General features: G+C 48.4%; 1 protein-coding gene across 4 annotated transcripts in view; it reads right to left on the bottom strand.

Annotated features, from left to right (window-relative positions):
• The window catches only part of TMCC3 (transmembrane and coiled-coil domain family 3), a 123,247-nt gene that overhangs the window by 37,089 nt on the left and 70,307 nt on the right, over window positions 1–15,851 (bottom strand). The window contains exon 1 of one of the 4 annotated variants that reach the window (XM_059186534.1): window positions 15,125–15,147. The exons of 2 other annotated variants lie outside the window; for them this stretch is intronic. In XM_059186534.1, the coding sequence (XP_059042517.1) occupies window positions 15,125–15,130 (6 nt within the window). In that variant the 5' untranslated portion in view covers window positions 15,131–15,147. Of the gene's footprint in view, window positions 1–1,571; window positions 3,270–15,124; window positions 15,148–15,851 lie in introns of those variants that run through there. One more of the 4 variants, XM_059186533.1, reaches the window with a different exon arrangement.

Here is a 15,851-nt window from a genome sequence, read left to right on the forward strand (position 1 = left end):
TCCCACTGGTCTGTCGCTCTGTACTTCATTCTTGGTTAAAGTCTAAATCTGAGGACCCGACTTAACTTGTGATCTGGGACTTAAAGGCCTCTGGGCTACTCCAGTGGGGCCTGACTTGGCCTTTCTGGGTCACATCCAGCAGCGGTAAAGGATGTAGTCAAAACAGTGAGAGACCCCAGTTTTCCTCATCCTACAGATGAGCCCCCAGGCAGCCTGCAAACCACCCTCATTTGCACTGGAGGAACCCACTCCTCCTGGCCCAGCTGCAGGATGGGAACTGGGAGGCAGAAGAGCTGGGAAGGGCCTGTCCACATTGAGAAGGCTTCTCCCAGAAAAGTCTTGTCGACCAGCAGCAAGAAAATACCCCTTCCTTCTGAAGAGTCCCTCACCGAAGGCAGTGGTAGTTTTATAAGCAGTTCTCCGGTGGTTTGGGAAGCAATTTTCCCCTTTCATTCCAACCCAAACGGTATACAACTGCGGCGCTCACAATGCTGGGAGGCTCCTAAGACGGTTTATTGTTAGAACAACAGGCCCTCCATTTTTGCTTTTTTTTTTTTTTTAAGTAACAGAAATTTAATCTCCAAGATGCAAAAAATCTAATGATAACCAGAAAATTCTTCCCATTTGCCATACCTCTCTTCCATCCTCAATAATATGTTTCTAAAGAACGGGCGTCATTACCAACAGTAAGCCCACCTTTACAACATTCTAGATCAACCTCTGATGCCAAACGTATTGGAAACAAATTACTTGAATAAATATGTTCAAGTATTGTCAGGTCCAGGAAATAGAAGAAAGACTGTATGTGTTTTGTACCGATGCACAGAAACAGTCCATGGCACAGGCACGCGCACGCACACACACACACAGAGTCACAAACTGAACAGACATTCCCAGGAGATCAGGCAGCTCCCAGGGGCAGGGCAAAACAGAACCCCGCGGGGAGCCCTGCCTCCATCACCACGGGGCGGTGTCCCTGGACAGCAAGAGGGGCCCTGGGTGGTACAGATGTCCACTTCCCCCACTGCTGCTTCCTCTCCCAGCCCTGCCGTGGCTGGGGGGCAGCCACCACGCCCGTCCTCCTCACGGTGGAGAGACAGTGGCTGACACTGTCCCACACAGTCTCTTTTACTCAGTCCCAAGTTTCCAGGAAAGGGAGGTTTCAAGGAGATCCACTTGTGAGAGGACTCGGGGTTAGAGTACAAGGTCAGACCCACTTCCGCCTGTTTAGCTCCGGGATTACCTCCCCGGTGTCTGGGAAGCGGGCAGAGAGCCAGCTCGGTTTCCAGCCAGGAGCTGGCACCGCTCCAACCCAAGTATTTGCTCACCTCTTAAATCCCACAAGCGGCATGGACATTTTTAAAGGACCCAGCATGACAAGCTTTGGTGGTTCAGGAGTTTAGGCCATTTAAATACCTAGAAACCCATGGGGCGATGAGGGAGGATTTGGGGCAAGCACAAAAATAATCTATATTTCTCTTAAGCACCTCATCAACTCTGAATGACCACAAAGCTCTACAACACATAGTTACATACGCGGCTGAAAGGGGAGAGTGGGTGAAGAGACTTACCAAAACCGCACAACAGGCAAGAGGGCAGACCCGGACAGCGACCAGCGCGCCTTCCTGCCCGAGAGGCATCTGAGTCTGCAGGGCGGGCAGGCTGCCTCTTTCGACAGCACCTACCCTGTGACTCAGCCCAGACTCAGGAGATACCGCCTGCGTATCTCTGGGCATTCCCGTGTTTGCCTCCGAGACTCTCCACGCCCTGCACCGTGAGCAGCACAGCGGCCGGCCATCAGACACCGTGTGGGACCCGGTGCTGCCCCAATGGGCTCTCTCTGCTGCCACAAGACGCTCTCTGGGGGGGGGGGGGCAGATTGGAAGGGAGGCCTGTTATCCCGCAACTCTGGGATGGCCGGGGGACCCCAGATGACACGCAGTCTGGCACTCCTGGTTTGCTGATGAGGAAATGGGCTCGACTCAACAAACTTTGGTCAGGCAGAGTCCGGGCAGAGCAGTGAACGGAGCATGGGAAACACCAACATGAATGATGGCAGAGCGAGTGGGAAATGGTCCCAACGCCTCGGGAAAGGCATCAGCTCAGAAGTGAGACGAGTTGGGAGACTCTTTGCTCTGTGGCCTCATTCACAAGGCAGACACTCCCTGGTGCCTCGGAGTGTCAGGCACAGCGAGGCGTGCTGGTGTCGCAAGGGGGCACAGCCAGAGAAACAATGGCAGCCTCTGAGGACAGGACAGCCTGGAGTCCAGCCCCGGGGGCAGGGAGGAGGGCTGGGGGGAAGGGATGAGAATGAGACCAGGCAGGAAGAGACTTGTCACTCAGAAGGTGCTTCAGGTAAAGCAAGTTCTGAACTGGTCAGCCGGATAGCAGATGAGGACCCGGGGGACTCAACGCCAGGTGAGGAAGGCAGAGCTGAGCGGCCGATGACGGGGATCAGACCTGGAGGGTTCCCGCGCAATCGTGCTAGGGGGTCTGCATTTCACCCCACAGGCCACGCGTGGCAGCTGCTAACGGGATTAGGATGCCCAGATCCTGGGGTCAGACCAGTCCCTGTGAGGGAGCCGTCCGGCGGAATACACTGGCGCCTGCTGTAGGACTGACTCTAGGGCGAGAGTTTGCGGACACCGGACAGGGCAGTACTGGGAAGGAGAGTGCCCTCAAGGGACACCGAGGAGGCAGCATCAAAAAGATGTGCCCCAAACTGGATGTGGGGATTATAAGGGAGAGTCAAGGAAAGCCCCATGTCCCTTTCATTCCTAATGGTGGCCGATAAGATCATTCACAAGACCGAAAACTGGGGAGAGGCAGGAGTAGGACATGGGAGTAGAGTAGGATTCTGCTTCAGATGGGGATGGATTTGGGGTTCCTGTGGGACGTCCAAGGAACTACAGGTGTCCAGATGAGCCCCAAGGGAGGAAGGGGCTGAAAACCGGAGCCCAGGATGACAGTGCCTGGGGGCAACTTACCGAGGAGGCTATAAAGGGACTTGAAAGGTAAGGCAGATCTGATTTCTATATGACCTTGGGCAAATAAATCTTTTGGGGACTCTGATCTCATCTGAGGAAATTCCTCCTAGAAAAATCAAAGAAGGACCTGCTGTCATACCAGACACAAGATATTTCATATTTTTTCCTGCCCTTCTGTGATCATATATTGTGAACATCTATTGCTTCACGTTATAACCCTGCAACAGATTACAAGCTTTCCTGCTGTCAGGCATTTATCTTTAAATCCCTTTTGACCTCCCTTGCATGAACAGATTTGCAAATATTTGAATTGCCTTAAGTCACATGAAAAAAATCAGGCCGCGGAGCCTCTGTGGCTCAGCTGGTTAAGCATCTGCCTTCGGCTCAGGTCATGATCTCAGGGTCCTGGGATCAAGTCTTGCATCAGGCTCCCTGCTCAGCAGGGACATGTGACAACCACCTCCCAGCTCTCTAGTAGCTGGCTCATTTACTAATTTTGATTAAACACAGGGAATGACTCAATTCAGACTATTGTTTTCAGAACCTGTTTGATTCCTGTCTTCCACCTGACCGCATGTGGCCTGGCTCAAGCATGACCAGTTTGAGAGGGCACTCTGGTCCCTGAGTGATGGGACAGAGCAAGTACCCACTCCTCAACAGGCCAAATCTAACCTGAGGTTCTTGCTGCTCCCAGACTGTGTGGACTCTGGATGGCTCCCCTTAAACTTACAATATAGGGCACCTGCGTGTCTCAGTCATGAAGGCATCTGCCTTCGGCTCAGGTCATGATCCCAGGATCCTGTGATCGAGCCCCGCAGTGGGGAGCCTGCTTCTCCCCCACCCGCTCCCCCTGCTTGTGTTCTCTCTTGCTATCTGTCAAATAAATAAATAAATTCTTAAAAATAAATAAATAACTCACAATATACCTGGCCATCCCTCTTAGCCAGCCTCTAAGATTTCAACTCTCACTGACCTACAGACCCAGAATACCTCCTACTGCTCTCTTGAATAGACCTGAACTTCCCAGACTCTGAATAGATTCACCTCATTTTCTGTGTATGTCAAAGATCCTCTCCCATCTTGCTGCCAGTAGGAGGCACAATAGAGGCAGGTGGACAGCCAGATCAGCTGGCATCCGGCATCTGGGGCAACAGCAGCATCCCCAGAGCACATAGCTCCTGATCCGTACTGTTACCTCTCGGATGCTAGAAGATGCACGCAGTGTGGGTCAGAAGACGTCTGAGAAGTAATTCTTTCAATTTAAACATTACTTTGAAACACACACACACCCCTAACTAGACCATGAAGGCATAAGAGGTTACGAATAACGAAGAGCATCTCATCACCGCGATGTCTCGCTCAGAACTGTCCTACTCCATCCACCGAGAGAGCTGTTCATACCCAGGGAACTGTAATCTAGGGCCTCAGTTTCTCACAAGCATGCTCCAAGACTGTCTTCCTTTCTTCTGAACCCAATTCAGGTTCTGTGACTTCATCTGACCCAAAGAATTCTACTGGCAAATTCAGGGTTACTTACTTGCTTTACTAAGCTCCTTCTCTATTCTCTTCTCCCTCCCTCCCTTCCTTAGATACCTTTTAAATTCTTTTTTATGAAATCTCTTTATTAATTCCTCCGACCAGCAGCCCTGAGGTAATAAGTCTCAGGTTTCACGTTAAGTAGATGAGGATAGTCAGCTGCTCACCTGCAGCAGCAGAACAAACTGGGCCAGGAAAGTTTTTTGAAAATAGAAGATTTCACCAGTTAAATTGGTAAAACTTTGGCAAGACATTCTGTTCCCATCTTTCTGTATTTAAAAAGACGCATACCCCTTGACCCAACAACGCCGCTTTTAGAAATTTAACCACATATGGTTACAGGAAAAAAGATGTACAAAAATATTTAGTAGAGTATAACAAAGCAAATAAATACGGGGAAGAAAAATCATCCTAGAAAGAAATTGTGTATCAATAGGAGAATGGTTAAATAAATAAAGGATACATTTTGTGCAGAAAACATTTCTGTAAAGGATATGTAAGAAACAATGGTTCTTATCTCTGGGTATAAAGATTATAAGTTAGAACATTTTCCACCTTATGTCCTTTATGGGATTTTTTCCTATAAACTTGCACTCTAAATTAGCTGGTTAATGGAGGAGTGGGGAGCAAACCTTTGTAATTTAGGCTTAAAGCTCTACTACATTCTTCATTTAACAGTATTATTCAATCTTTGTTAAACAGGAAATAGAACAAACAAGGCACAAACAGAAACTCAAGAGAGCAGACACACAATAAAATGTGTTTGCTCCAACAGCTAATTTCATCACTCAACCACAAGAACTCTTCATCTCAGAAGATGAGTTTGTTTTTTCCTCAAGCACCTCCTCTATGTGTTATAGACTCTTCTATAATCTAAATGGCTTGATTAAACTATGGATCTTGTGCTAAACATGTGTTTACACTTAAAATCAGTTTTACTCTGGAAAATGGAGTGAGATTAGGAAGAGAGAAGCCCACTTATGTCAACCCTTAAAAAGAAATAAAGACATACCCTCAAATTTAAAAAAAAAAAAAAAAGAAAGAAAGAAAGAAAGAAAAAAAGTTAGAGTAATGCCCAGGCCCTTTATAGGACTTACTGAATCTTTGGGTCTGGGAGTCCAATCTCTGCATTTTGCACAAGCTCCCCAGGTAAGTCCTATGTTGCTGGTACTGTGCCATGCACGTGGGAAGTAACTACGCTTAGCAAACACCATGTCTTATCCAAAGGAAACACAGCATAGAGTAGAAAATTCTGTGAACAGAGGTGTTCACTACTGATTATTTATTTATTTATTTTGGGTGTGTGAGCGACGAGGGGCAGAGAGAGAAGGAGAGAGAGAGAGAGAAAACTAACTTCAAACAGGCTTCTTGCTCAGCGCAGAGCACAATGAGGGGCTCAATCTCACGACCCTGAGATCATGACCTGAGCCAAAATCAGCAGTAGGACACTTAACCGACTGAGCCACCCAGACACCCCTAAAACAAATAACTTTTTTTTAAAAAAGATTTTATTTATTTATTTGACAGGCAGAGATCACAAGTAGGCAGAGAGGCAGGCAGAGAGAGGGAGAAGCAGGCTCCCTTGCCAAGCAGAGAGCCCGATGCAGGGCTTGATCCCAGGACCCTGAGATCATGACCAGGGCCGAAGGCAGAGGCTTAATCCACTGAGCCACCCAGGTGCCCCAAACAAATAGCTTTTAAAAAAAAGTGATACGGTGTTTGGAGTAGCACTGAGTGTATGCAGAACCCTCCGGGCCCTGCCATCAACCCAACTCTTCTGGCTCATCTGTGGCTGACAGAGGCAGTAATGCATAAGAGCCATTTTTGGGGCTGGGAGGGAGTTCAAATGACGTAGACCAGTGTTTTCCAAGTGATGGCGGCAACCACCTGATTCCTGACCTGGACAACAGTGCGGGGTCCGAACCAGCCCAGGTGCATTAAACCGCCTCCTTTCTCCCTCCCACCTCCGCCCCATTCTTATGCCCAAGTGAAGTTTCATAACCACTGAGCTAGTCTGGTATTTCGTGAACATCCCACTGTAAGATCATCTCAGGCCCCTGCTATCCCAGCCCCACCCCAGACTCAGTGAAGCAAAGTCTCTAACAGAGGTTTCGTGTGTGAAAGCAGCGCCCCAGGTTACTCATAAATGGGGAGGTTTGGGACACACCAATTCAGGTCAAACTCGTTTTAAGATCAAGAAACCACGGTCCAAAAAAGTTAAATAATTTCCCCAAGAGCCTGAATACCTGATTAGCTGGGACACCGAAAACCTGGCGAGGTCATCTTTCCTCTTACACCAACGGAACTTACTAATGTTTATCATGAGTACCTGCGCGGTTTCTGATTCATCACCATGAGGCTGCAGGTAAGTGACTAATGAAGTCTGAACCCACAGGGCATGTCAGAACATCTATCTGGCCCTGGGAATTTTTCCACTTTCAGTATCAGGATGAGGAGAAATTAAAAACAAAACAAAACAAAACAAACAAAAAAAAAAACCAGGGGTGCCTGGGTGGCTCAGTGGGTTAAGCCTCTACCTTCGGCTCAGGTCATGATCTCAGGGTCCTGGGATCGAGCCCCGCATCGGGCTTTCTGCTCATCAGGGAGCCTGCTTCCCCCACTCTCTCTGCCTCTCTGCCTACGTGTGATCTCTCTCTGTCAAATAAATAAATAAAATCTTTAAAAGAAAAAAAAAAGTCCCATCTGATAGAAAAGTAAAGACAGCCCTACGTGTTTATAACCAGGCGAGGAGAATTTGAAAGTCTCTCTATTTCTTCTCCAAATATTAGAACCTTTGGCAAAAAGGACTCTATCACACTTCGGGTTAGAGTATCAGCTTGCACCTTGCTGTGGGAGAGAGAAGAGGGTCTCTTACAGAGACTGCAACCTCATCCTGGAACCGGTATCTCTACACGCATCAAGGAGGAACAGGCAAGGGAAACAAAACCCCCAGCTTGGAATGCACACAGCAAGTTTTAATTCAGGGGGAGTTCCATCGAGTTATAATTGCCTCTAATTGGTCCTCCCACGCGGTCTCACAATTTACAGCTGTAATCAGTGCCACAAAGAATGAGCTAAATTTCTTTTCTACCTTTGAAATCAGAACCATCTCCGCTTAGGTTCTTACCGTTGCTGTTTTGATTTCTTTTTTAATATACCAAGGTATAAGAAAAGGGTGAATGAATGAATGAATGAGATAATAAAAGCAAAGATGCAGGCAGCTCTTCTGGAAACAAGTACTGCTCCCTATGACCTAATGATAACCCAGTGGGATTCAAATTTGTAACGGAGACTGTAACGGTGCCAACTTGGCAAACTGTTCTGTTCCAGGGCACGCTATCCAAAAAACACATTCTTCTGGTCGGACATTTTCCATACTCCGATTTTTATCTTTCTTGGCATGCTCGACTCTTCTCTAATAAAGTCACAACCCTTGTTGCCATGGAACCCAATCAGACATGGAGCCTGTTACTATGACTTCCCTGCGAGTCTAAAAAAAGAGCCAGTGACCAAAAGAACAGCCCTTTCTTTAAAAAAAAAAAAAAAAAAAGAAAGAAAGAAAGAAAAGAAAAATCCAAGGCAAAGAGGCTCCAAAAAAGGACCTAAGCCTTTTACATCCATTGAAGTTTAAGCTTTCATGCAGGCTAACTTGAACTCTGGAGACAGAGCAAGCTAGTGTTTTATAAAAAATTTTCAGCTAGGACATTCCACAGAAGACAATTTTATAAATAAGTACCTGGCAAAGAGGGTAAAGCTGTTCCTGGGATTTCTTCTTCTTCTTCTTCTTTTTTTTTTTTTAACTCGAGGCAAGCTTCCTCAGATTTGAGTAGTCGTTTAGCAAACATATGTCAATCAGCAGCTACCAAACTGCAATATTCATTTCCACCAATACTTAATTTTTGCCAAAAAGCTCACTATCTCTCTGTAAAGAAAAGATAAGCCAAATGGTACAACCGACTCTGTGTTCTGTCCTGTCTGGAACTGGACTAAACCTGGAGAGCCTAGCAGAGGGACTGAAGCAGAGAGAATGAACCTGTGCGGACTGCTGACCACGGGCTGGGCACTTCCCTGTCATTGCGGGACGCCGGCAACAGAGGCACTTCTGCATCTCTCTCCTAGAGATAAAGTACCATGGCTCTCTGAGCTTAAGAGCTTGCTCAAGATGCTGTGCTAGAACGAGGTCTGCCTTCCAAAGCCAACGCTATTCATTCATTTGACCAACATGTGTGTCTGGCCTCACAGGTGCTATGCGTTCTGTTCAGCTTCTTGTTCTTGAAGACAGAACGTGCAGCCTGTAAAGCCTGTCTGTGAAGAGGGCCTGGAGTCAACGTGCACAGCCCACGGGGCCGGTTCGGGCCGTACCCAATTGGTTGCAATGAACACCGTATCTGCCCGGCAGCAGCCAGCCCTTGGGAGAATCCTGAGTAAACGCCCTGGCCTCCTAGATGAGATGACAAGGGGCAGACACTACCACCAGCCCTCAGGAGACTGGCTGTTGACGAGGCCCTCCAGCAGTGGACTCTGCGGGGGTGGGGGGGGGGGGAGCTCAGAAGCTCCAGGTGCCTTGTCTTGTGCAATTTCAGTGTTGAAGTAAAAGCCACCTCATGCAAACTCAAGAAGTTATTCTACCCAACACGGCTCTGGGAGAACTGGCTTCTGAAAATGACTAGTAAGAAGGAATATGGGGGTTGGGGGATGCTGGCTGGCTTGGTTGGGAAGAGCACAGGATTCTTGACCTCAGGGCCATGAGTTCAAGCGCCACGCTGGGTGGAGAGCTTACTTAAAAAAAAAAAAAAAAAAAGAGTGAGCGAGAGAGACTTAAAGAAGGGATCTATAAAAGCATGGAAATGAATTCAGAAGCTATATTATTAATCACACCACCTTTTTCGGCTAGAGATATCCACTTATTTCATCATATAATAAATACAACTACTTCCATTAAAAGTAATTTCGAAACCAAGACCACAAAGAGATGCCACTTCACACCAGCCAGGAGGGCCATAGTCAGAAGACGGTAGTAAGCACTGGTCGAGAGGCAGAGAAACTCGAGTGCTCGCCCACTGCCAGTGGGGGCACCATGGGAATGTGTCCGGACTGGGGTGGGAGCACAGTGGGAGTGGGGGAGTGCAGAATGGGGGGGAGGGGAAGTGCAAGGCGGGGGTGCGGGGGGTGGGGAAAGGGAGTGCAGGGAGAGCCCGGTGGGAACACAGACCTGTGCACCCCCTGGGAGACACCCCCTGGGAAACACCCCCTGGGCAGACTCCCAAAAGTGGAGCACAAGAGCTCCCAGGAGAGCCAGCAATTCTACAACTTGGCTTCGACCCAAGACAAAAGAAAGCGTAAACCCCCCAGACACTTGTATGCGGATGTTGAGGGAAACAGAGTGACCCTAAGAGCCCTAAACCAGCAACAACCATCCCAAATGGGCGTCAGATGCTGAACAGGACAAAATGCCGGAGGGCAGTGCTGTGGAAGGTTCTCGGGCTGAAGTGCTGACAGGCTACAACACAGACGAATCTTGGAAACCTCCAGCTGACTGAAAGAAGCCAGGCACAAAAGACCACATACATCTGATTCCATTTACGCAAAGTGTCCAGGACAGGCAAATCCAGAGGAACAGGAAGTAAATTAGGGGCCAGTGTGGCCTGGGGGTTTGGAGGGAGGAAATGGAGAGTGATGGCTAAATGGGTCTGGAGTTTGTTTTGGGGGTGACCAGAGTGTTCAGAAATGGACTGCAGTGACTGCAAACTCGGCAGATATACTAAAACCCAAGAACTCAAACACTTTTAAATGAGTGACTTGTGCATTTTATCTCAATAAAGCTGTTGTTTAAAAGAAAAAAAAGGGGGGGGGGAACCAACACAACCAGTTTTTTGTTTTGTTTTTGGTTGCCTTATTAAATAAGAAAACAGCCCAAGCCATGAGACTGCCTGACCTCAGACAAGTCACTTGTCTCTGAGGGTCTCTGTGCCTCGTTTAGGAAACAAGACTCATGCCTGAACCGGGAGTCCTCTCCTAGCCCCTTCAAGGTGGAAAAACCATTTGTACAAACACCTCTCCGTGTTCAAACTAGGGGGGGGGGTCAGGCCACCTACTCTAGTGGAATCTCCCCAAGCATTCCTTGTCTGACTCTCCCCTTCACCCCTGTGTTTCCATTCCTCAACTGATTTCTGAGCTCCTGCTATATATGTAAGTCTTGATGCTAGACCATGTTCATGCCCTCTAGTTCTCAAGCCCACAGTCCACAGGGGAGGTAGGCAGTTCTCATTCTGTGGGTGTGGAAGACTCAAAGACTATGTGGGTGGCCAAGAGGCAGAGAGACAATTTGAACTCAGAACCAAAGTCTGGGCTGTTTCTCTTCCTCCTGCACCAGGGGTTTTCAAACTGCCTCCACAGGTATATTCTTGGAACTTCTATGGGTTTGCTACGAACAATTTTAAATGATGTATTTACTTGGATGGCAAAGAATATTAATGTAACCGTATTGGGAGAGCATAGAGATAACCAGCTGCTAACCAAGTACTATCCTGAGATTTCAAGACCGTCTGTGCTTCTACTCACTCTGGGCCCAGGTATTAGAACTTCTTTAGTCAGCAGGAAACTCAATGGCTGACTCTCAGTTTCCTGGGACTGCACCACAAATTGGGTGGCTTAAAACAACAGAAATTTATTGTCTCGGTTCTGGAAGCCTGAAATCAAGCGGTCAGCAAAACCAGGCTCCCTCTGAAGGTGCTAGGGAAGGGACCACTCCAGGCCTGTCTCCCAGCTTCTGCAAGCCTCATCAGGCATTCCTCCGCCTGCAGATAAATCACACCAACCTTCAGTCAGCCCTCACAGGGTAGGCACTCCGCCACGGGTCGTCACATCATCTCTCTTCTGTGCACGCCTCTCTCCAAATCCCGGCACACTGGGTCACAGCCCATCTTGATGACCTCCTTTTGACTTGGTTCCTTCTTTAAAGCCCCCACCCCAGCAAGGTCCTATTTTGAGGTAAAGGGCAAAGTCACTCCTGTGTCTTCTCTCACCGTACCACCACACTGCTGGTCATCCCACAGTCCTCCAACACCAGCTGGGCAGCCTACGACTCGACTCTGACGCTATCCGCCTGCAGACGGCATCGGCTCACACACTGAAGGCATCAGTACGACGAGTCCACTGGTTGTTACCTGCGATTCTCACGCACTGGCTACAAACTGACCCTCTCCCCGGGTTCCGTCCGTTTTCTAGAGTGGCTCACAGACTCATGAAGACATTTCCCCTCGTACCAGTTTATTAGAAAAGGACAGAACTCAGGAAAAGCCAAAAGGAAGAGAAGCACAGGGCAAGGTCGAGGGAAGGGACGCAGGGGTTCCGGGCCCGCTCTCAGAGCCGCTCTCCCCGCATCTCCAAGTGTTCACCAACCCGGAAGCTCTCCGCACCCCAGCCTCTCAGGTTTTTCTGGAGGCTTCGTTATGAAGCCCTGCTAGATTAACCCACTGACCACTGGTGGTTCCGTCAACCTCCAGCCGCTTTCCCCTCCCCAGAGGTGGAAGGTGGGACAGAGAATTTCAATCTCAACAAGGCTAGTTCCCCTGGCAACAGGCCCCATCCTTAGGGGCTTCCCGAAAGTCGCCTAATTAGCAAACTGCACCTCGTTTGAAAGGGGCTTTCTTTAAATCACAAAAGATAGCATTTCACTTTTATCATTATAATCACTTAGGAAATTCCAAAGGTTTTAGGAGCTTTGTGTCAGAGATGGAAACAAAGACCAAATATATACAGTTGACCCTTGAACAACAGGAGTTGGAAGGACTCAACCCCATTTATATTAGATTTTTTAGAGTACAGTACCGTAATTATGCTTTCTCTTCCTCATGGTTTTCTTAGCAGCATTTTCTTTTCCCCAACTTGCTTTATTGGAAGACTACAATATGTGATGCATATAACCTAAAAAAATATGTGAATCGACTGTTTAGGTTATCAGTAAGGCTTCCTGTGAACAGTAGGGTACCTGGAATTATTTTGGGGTTGGGGAGGACCAAAGTTACACAGTGGATTTTCCACTGTGGTAAGGGGAGTGTCAGTCCCCCAACCCCGCACTGTTCAAGGGCCTACTGTATTTCTTACTGTAAATCACAATATCACAGACTTCAACATATCTTTTTGAGGGGACACAATTCAACCCATAACCCTAACTTTAAATGTAAATGATGCAGCATTTCCAGATGAAGGTCAAAGGGTCTCACAGTGAGAGAAGGGTCATCGGGTCATACAGAATTTTTCTAACAGGAGAGTTATTGGACTGAGCCTTTTCACATCATAACAGGTAAGAGAAGCATTCCAAATGCAAAAGGAAACCTGCCTGTAGAGATTTCGATTATCTGTATATTGAGAGTGTTAACGTAGATTGTTACTTTGTATTTTTTATTCATTTCCAAGTTTTCATAATAAAATGTTCAGGGAAAATTTCCTTAGACTGTTGAGGAAATCTGCTAATGAAATCTTCATTCTTAAAGAGCACCTAAGTAAAAACACCAATTAGTATTTCTGAACAAACACTGCTCTATAAGCCAAGAGCAAGGAAAAGATAAATTTTAAAATATGAAAACAAGTGTACACATCTTCCTAATTAGACTTATTTAAATAACAAATGTAGCCAGTGCCTTAAACTCCTCATGTGATGTCTGTAAACAATGAACTCAGAAAAGACAGTCCTCTTATCTGTTGGAAGCGTATAAACTCAAATAATACAGTAGTACCGATGCATGAAATTCTTAATTCATTCTTTTCTTCCTCGCTTCCTTCCCTCTCTATCGGACCAAACATTTACTGTGTATTCTGTGCCAAGCTCAGGAGATGCAGTCCCTGCCCGCTTTCTGGTGGGGAGAGGGACAAGCGGACCACAAGCGACAAGAGTATGAAGGCTCACAACAGACTTGGGCACAGGTCGGGCAGCGGAGCACCCACGTCAGGTGGGAGAGGAGAACGGGAGTCAGGGGAGACCCTTTCAGTACTTTGTCTTAGAAGCCTTCCACACCCTTCTAAGGAAAGAATCATACTTATTTTTCACTTGAGGACACTGACTCGAATGGGTTGAGGAAATGGTCTAAGAGGAGCTCGCGCAGTGTGTAAGAATTTTAAAAACCAGGCCTAACCTCTCTGGAGAGCCGGTACCGCACTGCCCGCTCCGAGCTCTAAGCACACGCAAGGAGGGCTTGACGATGGCCTGCATTCAGAAGACCTAACCACTTCTCATCGCCTCCACGGCTAGCATCCCCACCCAAGTCACTGTCACACGTCCCTCTACACCAGCTCGCGCCCACCACACGTCCCTCTACACCAGCTCGCGCCCACCTTTAGTCCGGGAGCCCAGGCAACCTTGGAAAACATTAACTGGCCTCCCACTACCCCTTGGACTTTGTGTTCTTACTCACTCTGCTTCTGCCTCCTTGATGTGCCTCACAGGCGTGTTCCTGTCTCAGGGAGTCTGCTTGCTGTTCCCTCTCCCTGGAATGCAATTCCCCTCAGACAAATGTACTGCCTACTTCCTCAGGGCCTCCCTCAGTGACATCTCTGAGAAGAGCTTTCCTTGAGTTTCCTATTTACAACTGCTTCTTTCTCCCCCCACCCCAAGGTCTCCCCAGCCCCCTTGCAGTGACTGGCATCCAAACACTGTACTGAACCACCATTAACACACTGTATATTTTACTTATTGGTCTGGGCCGCCTACCTTGCTGTACCAGAATATGAGCTTGATGAGGGCGATTTTTACTTGGGTTCCTGGGATGCCTGGCACATAGTAGGTGCTTGCTACATATTTGTTGAATTAGGCTGAGAGCAGAATGGTTACAAGCACGATTCATACCTGGGCTGTTTATGAATGGGCTCTCCACACAGTACACTCCCGACCTGCTGGGAGGGAGGCAACAGGAGACACCTGGGCAGATGGAGTGGGAAGAAGCCAACCTGAGGTTTCCAAGGCGCCTCATTCTTCAATACAGTGCCATGAGGAGGTGCTTGAGTGATGCCTTTCCTATGCCACAAGCTGTGGGGACGCAGACACCATCCATCTTGACGTTACTGTCCAAGGAAGCCCATTAGGACCAGTGGTCCCAGCACTGTCAATGTCACCCAGGGTGACAGGGACTCCTCAGACAAAGTAATTAGGGGAAGTAAAGGGCAGCTTACATTTTTTTGCCTTCTAAGTGCTACACAACAACAACACAACACACTCTGCTGGGGTGTTCAAGAAACTCCTTATGTTCCCAGGCTGAGCTCCACCTGTCCCCACAAAGGGTATTTTCTTACAGTGGCCTGTTATAACCGGGCTCCACGGTAGCTCACCAGAGCTACTAAAAGAAAGCCATACGGGTTCAATGCCCCAGGAGTCCTCGGACTGCGAAGGGCAGACTCGGAGCTCGCCTACAGGGGACAGGCAGGAGTGAGGCGGGCTCAGCATCTCGGTGCCTGCTGAGTCTCCAGACGGATGGGCGGAGGAGAAGGGAGCGCGGCAGCATCTCCAGGAGGAGCCGCAGAAGCGTCCGAAGGATGGCAAATGGAACACTGTCCCCTGAGGAGGAGCCCCTGTCACGGAGCGTCTGTCTGCCAGACTCCAAACTCACCCTCATTCTAGCCTCCTGTGAAAATCCTGGCCACGTGCGTGAGACCAGGTGGGGGGCAGAGGGGTAATGCGGTGACGCGTCATAATAGGACATCCCGGAGCACCTGACTTCATCAAGTTCTGTAAGGCACCATGGTGCCTTTCAGCTCTGAAATTCTATGAAGGAACTAAAGTCCTTGCAAGGCTGTTTCTAAGAAGCAAAGAAAACCCCGCTGAGCCATGGCACTGTAATTTCTTGAGTTTGCATCAGTCAGTTTCCTTCAGTGAGAGAAAAGGTGACTGGTTTAGGTTGCAAAGGCGACATTCCAGATAAAAACCTGCTGGTTGCCATGACAACGAACATCGCCGTTCCTCCCTTTCCTGCAGCATCCTTCTTCCATCGGAGTCAAATCGAAGCTCTCCGTCCTGCCCAGGACTTAGTGCTTCCTCTGCACGAGGACAGCGTATTAGACACACACACAAAATACATACCAAAGGGCTCATCGGAGGTGAACGGCAACCTTCAAAACTGGTACCATCTGTCCTCCTCTGCCAGCGGGGTCCTGTAAACAACTACCAGGAGCAGCCCTGCGGCAGGGTGTGAGAAGCGAGTCTGGGCCAGAAAATCCGAACTGCTGACACCTACCCCTTCTGGTCTAGAGACTTCTTGGAGTGGGCTCTGGATTGGTTCCTCCCAGAAGGGTCCCCGTGAGGCCAGGGCTCCCTGCAGCACTGCCGTCCCCAGCCCC

Source organism: Mustela lutreola, chromosome 8, assembly GCF_030435805.1.
Source record: "Mustela lutreola isolate mMusLut2 chromosome 8, mMusLut2.pri, whole genome shotgun sequence".
Lineage (NCBI taxonomy): Eukaryota > Metazoa > Chordata > Mammalia > Carnivora > Mustelidae > Mustela > Mustela lutreola.